The sequence below is a fragment of the Polyodon spathula genome, chromosome 5 (assembly GCF_017654505.1).
Source record: "Polyodon spathula isolate WHYD16114869_AA chromosome 5, ASM1765450v1, whole genome shotgun sequence".
In the NCBI taxonomy this organism is placed as follows: Eukaryota; Metazoa; Chordata; class Actinopteri; order Acipenseriformes; family Polyodontidae; genus Polyodon; species Polyodon spathula.
In genome coordinates this window covers 13,087,761-13,105,066 of record NC_054538.1, presented here as the reverse complement: position 1 = coordinate 13,105,066, position 17,306 = coordinate 13,087,761, and the positions used below count along the sequence as shown (strand labels likewise).

The window sequence follows — 17,306 nt, the reverse complement described above, 5'->3', positions numbered from 1 at the left end:
TCTACTACTTATTGTATTAGCATTGCTCTTCAGAATATTAGCGTGTTATTTATTACCCAAAAGTATGTACGGTTTACTGGTTTATTGGTGTTTACGTTTGCCATAGTATACAAGGCTGTGTAAGACTGAGACTCAAGAAAATAAGATTACTTGACCCATTATAAATCAGTGAATGGTCCAGTGGTTAAAAACTTGATGATCTAGCCCAGGGCTCCTGAAGAGCTACAGGGTCTTCTGGTTTTTGTTTCAACCGAGTTCTCAGTTAATTGGCTTAATTAACATGTTCCAGATCTTTAACCTTGATGGTGTAAAGACGCTTATAAAACCTGCTGGATAGGAGTTCTCCAGGACCAGGGTTGGAGACGCCTGATTTAGTCAATACTAAATATTGACTGGGACCTTTGTGTAACATGGCTATGCAAACCTTGCATGTCATACTTAAAAGTATGTTAAATGGTCTGGAAACATTTGAACTGAATAAATGAAGATGGTTCTCATCGCTGAGCCACACTACCTGCAGTTCATCTTGTTGCGTAAGAATTACATCAGGGTGTCTTGAGTGTCGGCTCCCTGAGGCATAGTTTCTAAAAGGTTATTCAATAATTAAAGGGACTTCATAGCTATACCTTAGGGCATCTGCCTGACTAAGCATATCTGCCACTGCCATTTAAAAACAGATACAGCATTAATTAACCACACACAGTAACAGTGGTGAAGATGCATGGAATTGGATTCATAAACCTGCATAGTGGTGTTCTGAACGAAAAACAATTCCAAATAGGTTATGAACAAGGGTGTTGTTTTTAACATTGTTATTAGCGCTGTGCTTCCAGGGCAGAAGTGCATGACAGAAATCATGGATTTTGTGATTTTATGAAAAAGAAAGCATGCATTGTGCTTAACAATGGCATACAAGGTTTTAAAGTGACATAAAACACACACGCCACTGAAGATGTGTCTCAGAAACAGCAGGGCTTTTAATCTTTGTAAAATTAAACACAATAGAAGCCAGATTTTCAAAACTATTTACTCATAGATTTTTTTTTTTTAAATGGATGCTTGCAGCTCTTAAGATATTATTGGTATGTACAGTACACGGTATTTTATTTGGAGAAGTAAACAGGAAGTGTACTGTAGCTACAGGATTGAATAGAAAGTGTACTGTACTAGCAATTTCAAAAGATAACCAGAATAATCTGAATTAAACCAATAAATTCAGGTGCAGAAATTCGATGCTACAATATACAAAGGGTCTGTTTTTTTTAATCTTTTGCACCAGTAATTGTGCTGAAGTTGCAGACAATAAAACATCAGCCTGGTCAATATTTTGCAACACAACTTATTCAACCTGCTGATGGTAAACCTGGCCTTGGGCCTGTATAAACAGCCTTTGGACTACCAAGAGATGACAGCATCATACTATTAAGTGTACAATTTAAAACCAGCTGTTTTACCAGCGAAAACATGTTCATGGTTAAAACTAGAACTGTTTAAAGCTGCAGTCACAGTTTTACTCTATTAGGTATACATTGTTGAAATACTGCATTTAACATGTATCGTCCTTAAAGGTACTGCAGCTCTGCAAAACACAGGGTCATATTCACAAAGCATTTATAACAGGGTTAGGTTGGCACCGTTTTTTGTAGAAGGAAAATACACTGCTTATTTTAACTAGCAGGGGATGACTAAGATGCCTGCAGGAGATATTAATGTAATCTGAAGCTATGTAACTTACACACCCATACATCTCTTGTTTATAGTGTAGTGTATTATAGGAATTATATGAACTATGAACTAAAACATTGTCAGAATGAAGTCAAACCTAAAATTGTAATTTAAAATATTCCTACATTTTTGCTTTATATTTATATTTTACGTATATTTATATATACGTAAAAATGAATCAAAGCTATTTTTTTAAATTGTTGTTTAAAAAAATAAACAAACAGGAATACAAACTTCTTTCGAATAAAAGTGCATGTAACACCTCATTGGCATCTAAAATGTTATATTTCTACAGTGTAGCAGCCACGTGAAACAATAACATTTTGGACACTTGTATAAACAATGCATTACAATGTGAACATGATTGTATCACAGTTGATATCATCTACCGTACACTGAGGTTAGTGTTATCTGCTATTGTAACATCCAAGGAAATTCCTTATCTTTCTAGAACAGGATAGGAACTGTATGCAACCATTGAGCTTCACACAGTTCAGCAAACATGCAGAATGTTATACTTAATGCGTAATGCATTTGTAACAATTGCTTATGAATCAGTACGAACACACATACTATGTGTTGCTGAAAACTCTGTTTTTTGGACTGTGAAGGGATGATAACAAAATTTTTCATCTACCAATGCATAGTAAAAACTTGGTAAAGCATAGGGAAACACTAAAGAATTGCGAGGTATGGTCCATCATATTAGTAAAGGTGGCAAACAAGGTAAACTTTAGTAAATTCATATAACCAGTATAAAGATAGGAAAAACTTGATAAAACTGAAAAAAAATACAGTGGTATAGTTTTATAAGGAATAGATGCTTGGAAGTGTTTCATAGTCAAGCTGATTGGTGAAATTGTACAGTTAGGTTGGTGTTAGTCATCTTAAAATGTCTTTCTGGTTAATCAGTATCGTAAAACTGTTAATGAGTCACAGTTTAATCCAACTCAGAACTGTAGCAGCTGACACAAGGACCCCTGCTTATCGAAACATTTTTTTTGTTTTACTGCAGTGCAAATTGCACCATTTTCTAAAAGAAATAAAACTGGCACCTGGTTACAAAACTAGCAACTGTGATTTATTGAAGTTGATTTATACTGGTGTGTGTTTTCATCCTGGAGTAAAACAACCTTGTGTCAGGTGATAGATGTATCACAAGCTTTCTTAAACTAAAGAGGAATAGCAGTGGTATTCTAAATGGTGGAGCTGTCAGTACCAGTAAACACCACTGGAATGTAATTTAATATAGTGTGCATATTTTGTTTTGTTTTTTCTCTCTCCTCGTGCACTATATGACATAACGTAGTTAGACGCTGCCAAAATAAATAGGGCCAATCACTAGCATGAAAACTGAGTTGGCTGCTTTACCGCACGCATCTCAGTGGATTAATTTTAAGTTAAACAGCTGCCATTTTTGGTGTGTATTACAGTGTCATGCAATTTTACATAATGTGAATGGGGGGTATCTATAAAAAGAGAAACTGCAGTGCAAGTGAAGTAAACTGCTACAAAAATTGACGATAAACTACAGTTAATAAAAATTGCTGTATTATTATTTTTTTAAATCTTAGCAAAATGGTTTAATTAACTATGCATGCAGTTCATGAAACTATGCATATTGTTCATAATTTTTGAAACCATGTAAACTTTTTAGAGCTAGTCAGGTTTTTTCCTTCAATAACAGCTTGAACCATTGTTCGGTAAAAAATGAACAATTTCTGTGACACTGATTGTTAACCACTAACTAAATAAAGTATTCCATCAAAAAAACATTCCCCTTATATTACAGCATGTCCTCAGATAAGCTTCTTTTTCATCAGAGTCATACACAGCATACTCTACATACTTTTTTTTTTCAGGCAAGGCTGGCTCTGACTATTTTAGCAGGCATTCATTTAGCAATATAGTTAGCGTTTGGGGGCTCTGTAGTTTGAATTTACAATGCGGACCATAGCGGACTCTTTCAATTGCGTTCATTCCAATATAGTCAATTCTCATGCTTATTTTAGTTAAAAAAAGAAAAATAAAAAAACAAGAAAAGTGCATCCGTGCCAAATTTAACAAAGCGAAAAAGATAACATCATGAATGTCACATTTTTGATGACCTCATCACAACTGAATCGGTAGCAGACTGACAGCTCTATTCCAGTTACACAGCTGTTAGTAAGTACACACAGTAAGCATTTAATGTGACATTTCAGCAGATGTTGCTGTGTCCTGATAATTCTAAACCAGAGCTGAGTCTGCCTGTGATAACTGACATTAAATTACGTAGTTCTTTTTTATGTAACTTCTCTCACCACCCAGTGAGATGGACATGCAGTAGGATATCTGATGTAGTACGAATGCTCTGAGGTGTCAAATTGCAATCTTTGCTCGATCTGTTTGATAGATGGTCTTCTAAGGATTTAAAATATACTAAATAGAAATAGATAATGACAACAGCAGCTCCTACCTGCCCATAAGGTGCTCTTTCAAAAATGGTAAACATTTTGCCTAGGGGTTTTAGGTTATAGAAGTACAGTTCCCCAGTCCTTCTCTATTCTGCAGAGGCCTGAGAGAAACTGTGTATGCACTGACAGCATCTTTTGTTTTAACAAGGAAACGTATTCATCCTCAGCAGTGTGCAACGGAGTACTCACAGTCTCGTTGCCTAGCAACAGAAGCGGCCTGAAATAACCCTTGCAGACAGAAATGCAATGAATGATAGTGACACCAGTCAGGTTCAAATAAGGAGACACCTAAATACAGCACCCACAACAATATGGAGGTTGGCATATTTTGGCCACATAGCAATGTGCCATTTTGGACTTGTTTGGCAGTCCATCTCAATTACAGTGCCAATCTGCCAATGGTGTGAATATGCATTTTATAATATCAGCCTTTCGTTATTGAAAATAAGGGAAATGTTATGGCAATTTTTTTGGAATATGAGAGTAGTGGGCCTTGATTTATTTTTCGTTGAGTTATTCATCGTCAGACCTAGTACATAACTAGACAGGCGTCAGGCAGGGGCCAGTTTAATTTTAACAAAATATTACAGTTATACATTAATTGCTTTTCACAGTGACCTCAACCTTAGCTGGTGATGTACTGTGTGGCCTATACTTCCAAACAAATTGTTACATAAGGAACATTACATGGGCACTTCAATCTCTATTAATTATCCTAGGCAAAAAACCTAGATAGCACTCTATCTGTATGGGAACAGCAGTGTACGGTAGAAGGATACCTCAAAGTCTCATTACAAGCAGAATACAGAACACAAAATAACTGGGTTTTTTTCTATTATGTTTTACCTACCAGTTATTTCCTGAATATCCTGACAAGACCCCATCCCTCCCCTTATTCCACTATGGTGGTATGTTTATTTAAAATTGTAAAAAGATATTCCACTTTCAGATTGATATGACATCAGGACAAACACAGTGGACCAAAGCGGGTTTATAAGGCTGCAAGGAGTTAAAAAATATCTAGTAGTATTTTGGAGTATATAGATACAGTAATAATAATATAGTTGTACTGAGAATATAGTTACCAAGTGGTAGTGTGAGTTGGTCAGAAACAGCATGTGTGGTATCCATAGAGTAACAATGCCACATTATTGTAGGCTACCTTTCTATGTTATACAGAAATAAGAACATAAGAAAGTTTACAAACGAGAGGATGTCATTCAGCCCATCTTGCTCGTTTGGTTGTTAGTAGCTTATTGATCCCAGCATCTCATCAAGCAGCTTCTTGAAGGATCCCAGGGTGTCAGCTTCAACAACATTACTGGGGAGTTGGTTCCAGACCCGCACGATTCTCTGTGTAAAAAAGTGTCTCCTATTTTCTGTTCTGACTGCCCCTTTGTCTAATCTCCATTTGTGACCCCTGATCCTTGTTTCTTTTTTCAGGTCGAAAAAGTCCCTTGGGTCGACATTGTCAATACCTTTTAGAATTTTGAATGCTTGAATTAGGTCGCCGCATGGTTTTCTTTGTTCAAGACTGAATAGATTCAATTCTTTTAGCCTGTCTGCATATGACATGCCTTCTAAACCCGGAATAATTCTGGTCGCTCTTCTTTGCACTCTTTCTAGAGCAGCAATATCCTTTTTATAGCGAGGTGACAAGAACTGAACACAATATTCTAGATGAGGTCTTACTAATGCATTGTACAGTTTTAATATTACTTCCCTTGATTTAAATTCAACACTTTTCACAGTATATCCAAGCATCTTGTTGGCCTTTTTTATAGCTTCCCCGCATTGTTTAGATGAAGACATTATTGAGTCAACAAAAACTCCTAGGTTTTTTTCATATATTCCTTCTCCAATTTCAGTATCCCCTATATGATATTTATAATGCACATTTTTATTTGCTGTGTGCAGTACTTTACACTTTTCTCATTTGTCATGTGTCTGCCCAGTTCTGAATCTTGTCTAGATCATTTTGAATGACCTTTGCTGCTGCAACAGTGTTTGCCACTCCTCCTACTTTTGTGTCGTCTGCAAATTTAACAAGTTTGCTTACTATACCAGAATCTAAATCATTAATGTAGATTAGGAATAGCAGAGGACCTAATACTGATCCCTGTGGTACACCGCTGGTTACCACACTCCATTCTGAGGTTTTTCCTCTAATCAGTACTTTCTGTTTTCTACATGTTAACCACTCCCTAATCCATGTACATGTGTTTCCTTGAATCCCAACTGCATTCAGTTTGAGAATTAATCTTTTGTGCGGGACTTTGTCAAAAGCTTTCTGGAAATCTAAATAAACCATGTCATATGCTTTGCAATTATCCATTATCGATGTTGCATCCTCAAAAAAATCAAGCAAGTTAGTTAGGCACGATCTCCCTTTCCTAAAACCATGTTGACTATCTCCCAGTACCCTGTTACCATATAGGTAATTTTCCATTTTGGATCTTATTATAGTTTCCATAAGTTTGCATATAATAGAAGTCAGGCTTACTGGTCTGTAGTTACCTGGTTCAGTTTTGTTTCCCTTTTTGTGGATCGGTATTACGTTTGCAATTTTCCAGTCTGTCGGTACCACCCCTGTGTCAAGAGACTGCTGCATGATCGTGGTTAGCGGTTTGCAAATAACTTCTTTCATTTCTTTGAGTACTATTGGGAGGATCTCATCCGGCCCAGGGGATTTGTTTATATTAAGAGCTCCTAGTCCCTTTAACACTTCTGCCTCGGTTATACTAAAGTTATTTAAAACTGGATAGGAACAGGTTGACATGTGGGGCATGTTGTCCGTATCCTCCTTTGTAAAAAAAAATGCTGAACCATCAGTAATTGCAGTGTATCTGAATATGAATATTTTAAATTATGCTGTATGTGGTGGACAGGATGTGTTGGAAATGGGGTATCCTGGAATATTTCTCTAGGTCTTTCTCTCTGTATGCCACTTGGCAATGTTGTTAAAGCAGATGCCCATGCGATTGTAAATATAGTACATTTGCGCTTCAGTTTACTTTTCTCAGCACTGCAGAGAGAGAGAGAGAAAGAGAGAGAATAAAATACAGAAAGTGGTACATTTCAAGGGCATAATGCAGATTGTTATGTAGGCGGGAAGATGAAACCAAATTTTTTGTGTCTTTAGACTTCCCAAGGCTTGACAGATTAGGTAAAACAAAGGTACTTCATAGAGTGGGTCTTTGTCTGAATTACCCCAACAAATTCCAGTCATCAGTGCAGCATCCAGTCTGACAATACTGGTTGCTAAGCAGGATTTTCCACCTTAGCAACAAACCTCTTACCATAGCAACTCGCTTGAAGCCTGGTGAATGTATTCACAAGGCGTCGGCTAAAATCTGCAAACTGGGCACCTCTACTAGAACTGGAGCTAATTCCTGACATCAGTGGGGCCATGGGGACACGTGGAAATCTGTCGGGTAGCAGAAAGTGGTTTCTGCTGAGTAAATCAATGCAGTGTGCCACAAAGTGGAGTACTACTGCATTGTACAAAAAAAACATTCTATTGAAAGATATTGTAGTTTTTATGCACCGCATTTTGACGTTGATCTGGTTTACAGTACATGGGCTTTCATTGGAACAGACTGGGTTGTCTGCCAGAAGGTATTAACGCACTGCTTTCTGCCAGCCTTCTGATTTGAAATTGTATAAATATTTCAGGATAAAATATAGTCTAATCAGTGGACTTAGCCACTGGCACAGAATTGTCGATGCAGTGAAAGCTGCGTTTTAAATTTAACCAACTAAAATAAAGCATAGCATCTATTTAAAAGAACGTGGGCCAAGATTGTTTCATTCTAGAGTTCCAGATGCTTATGTTTTTAATAGATCATTTTAATATGACTGGTTGACGTTGCATGAGTTGAGATATTGTGTGTCCGATGTCATTTTTGAACGGTGTCTAGCCAGCTTTCAATTGGAAATAAGTCACTGGTCACAGTAGATTTTCACTCATAAGTTATAGAAAACATTTCAGGCTGAAACATTAAAAAAAAAAAAAATTGTGCCCAATAAAACAGTAAAACGGTATCACCTATAATATATTGGCACTACAATATAATTAGTTAGGTTTATTTAGACAGACAGTATGACGTGGACAGCAGACAAAGATGCAATAAAGTCATAAGCAATCTGGCTTGCAGCTCAACACGGAGTCATGGAATTTTAGCTTGCAGAAACAAAAAACAACAAAAGCAATAGGAGAAGGGGTCATGGTAAGATAGTAACAGCAATTCACATCTTTCATTTGCATAAATACCACCTGACATTTTTATAAATATGATAGCAAGTGGCCTGCAGGTTTTTACAGTTAATAGGGTTGGACCAAACAAATTGAGCCTAAGGGAACAGTTACCCACATTTAGAGCATAGCCAAGCAACAGCCCTCGGCTTCCAGTCTGGGTTTTGTCTCTCAAGGTTAACACTTTAGAAGATGTGGCAGAAAGCCTTATGTAATTACAGGAAATATACTGAAGAAAATAGAACTATTCAGGTTTAAGGTGCAAGTTGTTCAGTGTTTGTTTGGTACATAAGCTTTCTCCTTTTTTTAATCTTAAAAAAAAAAAAGTTTTCTCTTTACTGACCCTTGATTGAAGGCTACTGTATATACTGTACAGCAGAATACAGTACTGACCAATTGCTTTTTGTTTGTTTTTTAGTGTGGTCTTCTTAAGTAATAACTCACCACGCTTCTGTGGGTCCACTAAAATAGCTCAATAGCTCACTGGGCACATACATAATGTTATTTACATTTTAAATAGTGAGCAGATAGTTTTGTTAATTGTTTGAGTGGTATTGATCCTTGAGATAACAAATACTAAGCTCAAGTCATGTAATTTCATAGAAACGCCAGGTGCTCAGTGTTTGGTATTTGAGTGGAGTTAAAATTGCCAAAATGAGTTGATTAAAAACCTGTAAAACTAGCCATTCGAAAAGACATGATTTTAATTAACGCAAGAACAGCGAAAGATACGACCATGGCCTGCTTGAGTAATGACGATCGCGTGGTTGCTATTAGCATGTCTGTGAGAGGAGTTGTCCAGAGAATGAGATGTTCTGCTTCAACAATCATCTGACTAGTCCAGAGAAACCAGGAAACCGGCTCTGTGAGGGACAGGCCACGTCACCACACTGGCCCAAGACCGTCACATCTGACTGATCCATCTGCATTAGCATTTTCAGATTGCAGTGGCTACAGCACGAGAAATTCCAGGAAGAAATAGCCTGCGCATCAGCAGAATGACTGTAGCTCGCCGGCTGCATGAAAATGATTTGCATGCTCGGAGGCCGTTCAGGGGTAACATGATGACAGCTGAGAGATGAAATCGGCGTCTTCTGAGGGCCAGAGAACATCTGAGGTGGCGGCAGAGAGAGTGATGGAGTGTTTTATTCACCGGCGAATGGCGTTTTGCCCTTGACAGACCTGAAGGAAGACAATGTGTGTGGAGATGTTGTGGTGACTATTATGCTGACTGTTGCGGTTCTAGCCAACCAGTGGGGCGGTGGAAGTGTGATGTAGGGAGGAATCTGCTTTAGCACAAGAATGCCTTTGGTGTAAATTGAGGGCAACCTTACTGCTCAGCGATACATTGACAAAGACCTTGAGGCAACAGTTTTTCCGTTTCTGCAAGCCAATCCGGAAGTATCGATTCTCCAGCAGGACAATGCAAGACCACACAGTGCTAGGATTACAATTGCATGACTTCAGGACAACAATGTCGAGGTCTTGCCGTGGCCAGCTTTTTCTCCTGACCTGAATCTAATAGAACATCTGTGGGACCAAATCACCAGTGCCATCCACAGGAGACAACCGCGATAAGCTAACCTTCGCCAGCTGGCTGCAGCTGCACAGGAAGAGTGGGGGAACATTCCACAGCAGTCTGTCCAAAGGCTGATCAGGCCTATGCGTAAATGCTGCCAGGATTGTGTTAATGCTCAGGGAGGTCCTGCCCGATACTAGCTTTGTAATGTTTTCATTTTGACAGTGTGTCATATTTCATACTGAAAACTTATCATGATTCTTTGATCTGCATTTTATTTCACATTTTCTTTGATTTTGTTTGATGTCTATGTTTAAATTATTTGATTAAATCCATTAGACCTGAGTTCTTGTATTTCTTTTGTGTGTGTGTGTGTGTGTGTGTGTGTGTGTGTGTGTTCATGTAGTGCTTACACATTATTTGAATTATGTTATTCCTTTTTTCCATTTCAGACCAATTCTGTTTTTTCAGTTTCTAACTTTTATTCCGGTCTAACGGATACTGTGCATAAATAAGCAATACAGAATTGATCGAAACAGAGCCCCTAATATCAATAATTAGATCCTGTTTTAACAGTGTTTATTGAAACCCATTGAATGTTACAGTTATTTTGCTGAACATGTTTAAACCGTGTTTAGTTGAAGAGTTGTAAGCTAGTTTTGAAGGTGTGAAGTCACACACTTTAACTCGGTCGACACGAGCAGGATGTAAAATAAATACATCAGACACCACAAAGGCTTTTGGTCAGTTTACTACTAAAAACAAACATATACCTCATAGATTTAAAGCACATATTTCAATATTTCTTTAAATTCTTGCTTTTACTATTATTTCAGTTCTTAATGTCATGAGGGAGTAGGTGTTTTCCCCTGTGATTTTACTGGGTTTCATTTTGAAATCATGTTGTATTGTCTTTATTGCAGTGAAGTTCACAATTCTAGGTACATTTGAAGGAAATGTTGCCTTTCTAAAATGGACATGCCAAAGGACATAGATTCCTGCTATTGTGGTGATTTCAAAGCTCATGCTACAGATGTCATTTTATCAAAACAGTTCCATGTGCTTTGGCATGTGAGTGAATATAAACTTTGGAATACCACTTAAAATTCAGCTAATAGTTGGATTCTGGGATTCTGACAGAAATCACTCAAAATACACTAAAAAAGCTGTTTGTCTATGACTCCTTTAAATGCACCACTGCTTAGATCAATTGAATATACCTCATTATACTGTCTTCAAATTTAATTATTGGCGTCGTCTAATAAAAACTTGCAGTGCTGTGACCACAAATGTAACCTCACACTGCATACTGCGTATATCTTTTTCCACTTTACAACTACTACTGTTTATTTTTCCTCATAGGCATTTAGCTTCACCTTTACAAACCATTCTGTCAGAGGTGCCTTTCTCATGAAACTATGTGCCAGGGTATGTTTTTGTTCACCTCAGTGTTTACTTTATCTTAACCACATTCCATTTAAAGTACACATTTTTTTTACTTAAGATTTAATTTAAATTATGTACTGTATATACTGGTGTCTGTTTTATCTTGACATTTTTGGAAACTTTCCTTCAAACACCCCTCTCTTAATGACCCGAAACCAAAAGTCCAGGTTTTGCACACACCCACACTAAACACAAAACACAATTAAAGTGGAATTAGGTGCTAGTGGTGTAATTACAGTACTCCATGAAATGCTGGGGTGAAAGTGATGTCCGGGTTGATGCTGGCTTGCGCTACAGCTCTGGATCGTATTACTGGAAGTCTATTGAGACAAACAACAGTTAAAGCTGACACTAGCAAACACAAAACAAACACTCACAGTTTTCAACAAAATACAGTATTCCTTCAAGGTAAAATCCAACCATTTACAAAGGAACATATTACTTTGCAACGCCCTATTTTATATCCTCCCTCATGACCTCTTGGTTAACGAGTGCATTCGCTTCTCCAATCCATGGATGCCACATCTTTTCCCGTTCGGGTACAATAGCTCTGCCCCTTTTCTAGCCGGCCGACTTCCACCTACCCACGGGAATAAATTGTCATGCCTTTTAGTCCAGAGTACTCTGTTCCCATTTGTGGCAGGAAATGGCTTTGCGGGGACCCAGACAAGAAGAAGCACAACCAAAACAGAAAGTACGATGCAGTGGTGCATGCGCCGTTTTATTAATGAATCAAAAAATAAATAAAATATTTGAACAAAAATAAACACTTGCTCGCAGAGCAGAAATAAAACAATTAAACAAAATAAATCACGAACACAAAAATAAACGCTAAGGTCCGGCTGGGCAGTAGCCTTCACGGATCCTTATTCTTTTTTAAATCTCTCTCTCCTGTTCTTCCGTTCTCCACACACCTTAACATGCAGAGAGCTGCAGGTATTTATACAGGTGACCATCTCCCGATTAGGAATAAATTAATCGCTTAATTAATTTGGGAGATGGCCACCTTCTGCACAGGTTTTAATTATTAGCATCCACTTCGTGGGCTTCGTGGGCTTCATCCACGCTGCAAAACAAAAACGCACGGCGGTTCGCCGTCAAATACATTTTTAAAATAATAACACAAAAATGCACGGCTGCACCGTCATACAAAATAATAAACAAATACAAAATAACACTGGCGGAAGGAAAGACCCCGTTCTAAAATAAACACTGTGCAGGGGGTGCTCGCCCTGTTACACCGTTACATAGCGCCCTCACAGGTTGGGAGGGAGGTCTAACACCAAGCGTCATTCGATCTCACAGCCGCGTAAAAAGAAGATACAGAAAGAATGCGTCCAGAATGCTTGTCTTTTGTATTTTGCACACTCATACTGGAGACACAGTTCAGTGGACTGGACGTTCAGCATTACATACTGCGATAACTAAAATTGTTTATGAAACTATTTTAGTCATAACCGTTTTTGAATAAAACTGTTTAAAAAAAAAAAAAAAGGCCACTTAGATCACTTATTTCACTGGGAGCACTGTGAAAGTATTACAGGGTAGTATCTTATTTCATCCTGATGGTCTTTACTGTTTTCAAATGGTAGGTTATTATTGGAGATCCATTTATCATTAAAGCACTCCTGATTATAACAAAAAACTACTTTTTAGATAAAAGCTCATTACCTGCATGCTGCGGAGTATTAAAGGCTAGCCAAGGATTTGTTTTTCTCCCTCTAATGATGCGTTGAGATGTTCTTTCTTTCTTTCTTTGTATCAATTTTTGAGCACGTCTCCCATTCTGAGTGTCCCCCAACCCTTTGTCTTACAGCCTCGGATAAGGGGCAACGCTTTTTGGACACGACAGAACAGTTTTAAGGTTGGACTGTAATTAGCACAGTTTCCCTTGGCCAGACACTGTGTACTACAGTTGAAACTCATACTGGTGCTGTCTATGCCTCTTCAGTAGGCAGATGGAGAACTTCAGTGTCCAGCACTAAACACATAATAAGGGAGTGTGCACCCAGCCAAAGCGGTTCTAGGCCTGGAAGGTTATTTTCATCAAGCACATAAGTAAACAGTTTCTGCTTTTTTTGCAATGTAGAATGACGCGCAACCGCTAGAGAGGAGTCAGGAGGAGAAGCCAACCCACAGCATACCAGCGAAGAAAGCAGGTCGACCTGGCAGGAAACGCAAGCAGCCGCCGGTGAGTATGAAACACCTGTTCCTTTATCGTGTGTGCAAGTAACTCAGCACCTCAATCTGTATGATGGTTCAGATTGGACAGACACTATGGTTCATGGTTAGACAACATTGATTATCATGTGTGGTTCTAGTTAAGTGTAGCATCCCATGGATCTAAACTATGTTTTTGTTAGTCCAAACTGTAACTCAGGTTTACAGGTTTATAAAGTGTATTTATTCCAATAACTTTCTCCCAACTAATTATCAAAATTGGATGTGTGGCTCTGGGGATGTTGACAAGAGTAGATTCAGGAACATATACATACTGTACACACAAGCTCTAATGGCCATTTGGGACCCTGCAGTGCATTTGTCACTTGAAAGTGGAAAAAAGATTTTCATTTGGCAATGTCTTCTGGCTAGTTTTGTGTTTCCACCAACATTTACACTTTTTTTTATCCCTACCAGATTAATTCCTGAGTGGTGTTTGCAATTGGAAAATTGTTCCATTCCAAGAATCCTTCAGTTGTAAACTTGGATGACTTAAGGTTGAATGTTACAGAGCCAGTTAATTACATCAGCCCAGGCACTGCAGAGACTGGGTGAGCAATGTGAGGGTTAACAGTCAGGAAACCAACTCCACACTCTTACCTCACCTCACCCCTGGTCTTTATTGAGAAAATTATACATTGCAGTCCCTGCAGTGGTAGGCCAGAAGGCAGTGTAGCTAATTCTTCTGGTCTGACACAGGGTTATTTTTTATTGTACTGAATACAAATTCTGTGGCATTTTCTTCATTCTGGGATCTCTTGTGCTGTGTACAATGACATGTTTTATTATCTAGACACCTGTTTACTTGTTTTTTATTGACGACAATTGGATTTGTCCATCTGCTGATTGAATGGCATTTATGGTATCAGGTATTCTATTTGAATAACATACAGTATGAGCCAGTGGATAATTTAAGTGGAAGCATACCCACAGGGATCACACGTTGAAGACTTCAAAAGCATAAAGAATTCATTTCTCCAAACATCTTTCCTAGATTTCTCATATCACCATAAGGCTGACATATTTATGTGCAACAATTGCAGTTTTGCCACAGGTGTCAAGTTGTGCACAAAGAGTTTTTAATGTACTGTTTAAAATTCTAAAAACTTAAAAGAGTTTGTGGTGTATCCATTTTAAATTCAAAAAATGTTGAAAAGGGTTATTTTAAACGGAATGTCATTCCACATTTCTGATTTAGTGCAGTCATGTTGCTTTTCTGATTTGCTGTTGTCAGACTGCAATAGAGACAGCAGCTTTGTCAACTCTGTTTCAGATGTGCTAGTTGCTGTTGATCTGTATTGTTAAGGTTATTGTGGGTCACAGGATTATTGTAATTGTTAAGTAACAGTTTTTCTGTGTCAAATGCCAGTTTTCATAAGACAGCGATTGTTCCTCTCTGTCTATATGCTTCCTGTCGGTGCAGGGCTTGTAGTGCTCCTAAGTGATGTCCCTGCCTCAAATGTCCTGTGGCATTAACAGTGACATTGGCGAACACACATACATGCACTGCTCCTACTACACTTCTAATGGCTTTACTGGAATACTGTAAGAGGTGGGTCTGTATTCATTATGTGAAGTAACTGTAAGAAAATCCATCTAAAATAGTTCACTTCATTAAGGCAAAAGGAACAGCTGTTGAGGATGGAGAGTTAGGGAGGCTTGTTGAGAATCGGCAGTTTCACTGTTGGTTGAGGTGAAAGTTGGTCTGTGGACCTGCACGGGCCTGCATGGGCCTGCACTGATGAATTATACCTACGAGTGTTAAATGCTTTGACCTAAAGTTCCTTGGAGCCAAACTGATTTAACACCCCCTCCTTTCTGAAATGAGTCTGCCCCTTATTGATACAGGATGTAAGTTGCTTTGTGAAGCTAACTATAGAGCTTTTACTGTAGTCCTTAAACTACAGTAATAGTCATGGTTGCTTGATCTTTTTTTTTTTAATCACGCCCCACCTTATTTGTACTTGGAATCCGTCCTTCCCCCCGTTCCCCTGGGCCATAATAGCGAGAATTAAAGAGAAAAACCAACCAATCACAATGAAGTATTTGCCAAAATTCCAGTACATATTATCCTGTGTACAGATGACATCTTACCTGATTCAAATGTTCAAAAATCTAAACAAAACAGAAAAACACACATAGCTGGTACCTTTTCGTAAAATGTTCATTAACCAGTACATCACCACAGACGCCTCACTGAGGTTAATCTAGAGTGGCAACAAAGGTAAATCCAATTTCTAAATAACTTTCTTCATATTTCCAAACTTTCTGTTTTTTAAACGATAATGCACCTGCACAATCTCTCAGTCTTTTTTCACGCACCACAATCCAATTAATTTTATATACTGAACAAGGGAACAGAACTGTCACTAATTCTTAAACACAAAATTGCCTATCATTGGGTCTTTGCATTATTAAGTATTGATTTCCAGGCTAAATAAGTACTGGTCTCATAGGTAAAATAAAAATAATTTTTAAAAAAATCATTTGCGAGTTTATAAAATTCATATTTAGGTTTAAGTGTACATTTTTATTTCAAATGTTTTTGTAATTGCTATAATTAGTGTATAATGTATTATTAGAATGCTCATTGCTCCCCATGTTGAGATCCGCTGTTCTTAATGATTTCCTGCCTAGTATCATTTATACACTTTACAGATGCTTAATATATTCATCATGGAAGATATGTGTGTTTGTCTGCAATTGCAACATTTACAAATGCTTCATAAACATAGTTTGTTGTTTATATCATTTGACCAACTTTCCTCTGGAGTTTAGACTTAGTGTAGGAGCAAACTGGGTATCAGATTTATATTTACTCTCATATGAACGTCTTGGGTATTAGATGACAGAATCTACAGCTGTTTGCCAGCAGCATTTGGAGGCTTCATTGGTCTCCTGTAATGGACAGAGGAGAGAATTGGCAGCCCATGTATTTGTCTTTCCCTAACCTATCGCTGTCAGAACTGTGGTCAAGCTGTGGTTCTAGGTCTTCCGTCATAACCCAGCAGGCTTTTGCACGTACTGCACTGTACATCACAATTTCATAAAACTGTGTGTCAGGTGCAGTAATCAATTGTCATATACTCTAGAAATTGCATAGGTTTTATTATTTTGCTGGTTTGTTTACTAAATTGCTAGATGCGACAACATTCTACAGTACAACTTAAGCATCTGTGATGGGATTTTATATATAATTGTCATTCTGCTGCAACTGTTAATTTTTTCATTAACCAACTGAGGTGCCAACTTTATATTTTCAACGTCATGGAAATTTCTTAGGGAAAATCTAATGCTCCTTTTCACTTTGTGCTGTAACTTAAGATGGCTGCCATATTGTGGTCATGTGACTTTTTGTTTTTCAGGTGGTAAATTGGCTTAATAATCAGTTCCCAACTGTATTTGTTTATTTTATTTTCGTGGTCAAACAGATATAACACAAGCTTCCGACGCTGGAAAACTCAGAGACCGTTTGAGGTAGTGACATCATGTATTCAGTTATAGATGAACTGTATACTAAATAAATGTTTGATTACCGTTACATTGACAGCTGACCTGACATGGCTGCTATGAGTTTCTGAATTAAGTTCCGTTACTGGCATTCTTCAGTAGAAATTAACTTTGCCACATTGTTTTAACCTCTGCCCATGTCATAGATACAGACAAGAGCTTGGGGATGTGGGGG

General features: G+C 37.9%; 1 protein-coding gene across 5 annotated transcripts in view; it reads left to right on the top strand.

The window, feature by feature from the left end:
- LOC121315581 (DNA (cytosine-5)-methyltransferase 3A-like) overlaps positions 1 to 17,306 on the top strand; it is a 177,592-nt gene that overhangs the window by 10,956 nt on the left and 149,330 nt on the right. For all 5 annotated transcript variants that reach the window (XM_041249794.1, XM_041249793.1, XM_041249796.1 and 2 more), the window contains exon 3: positions 13,491 to 13,592. In XM_041249794.1, coding sequence (XP_041105728.1) covers positions 13,491 to 13,592 — 102 coding nt within the window. The remainder of the gene's footprint in view (positions 1 to 13,490; positions 13,593 to 17,306) is intronic.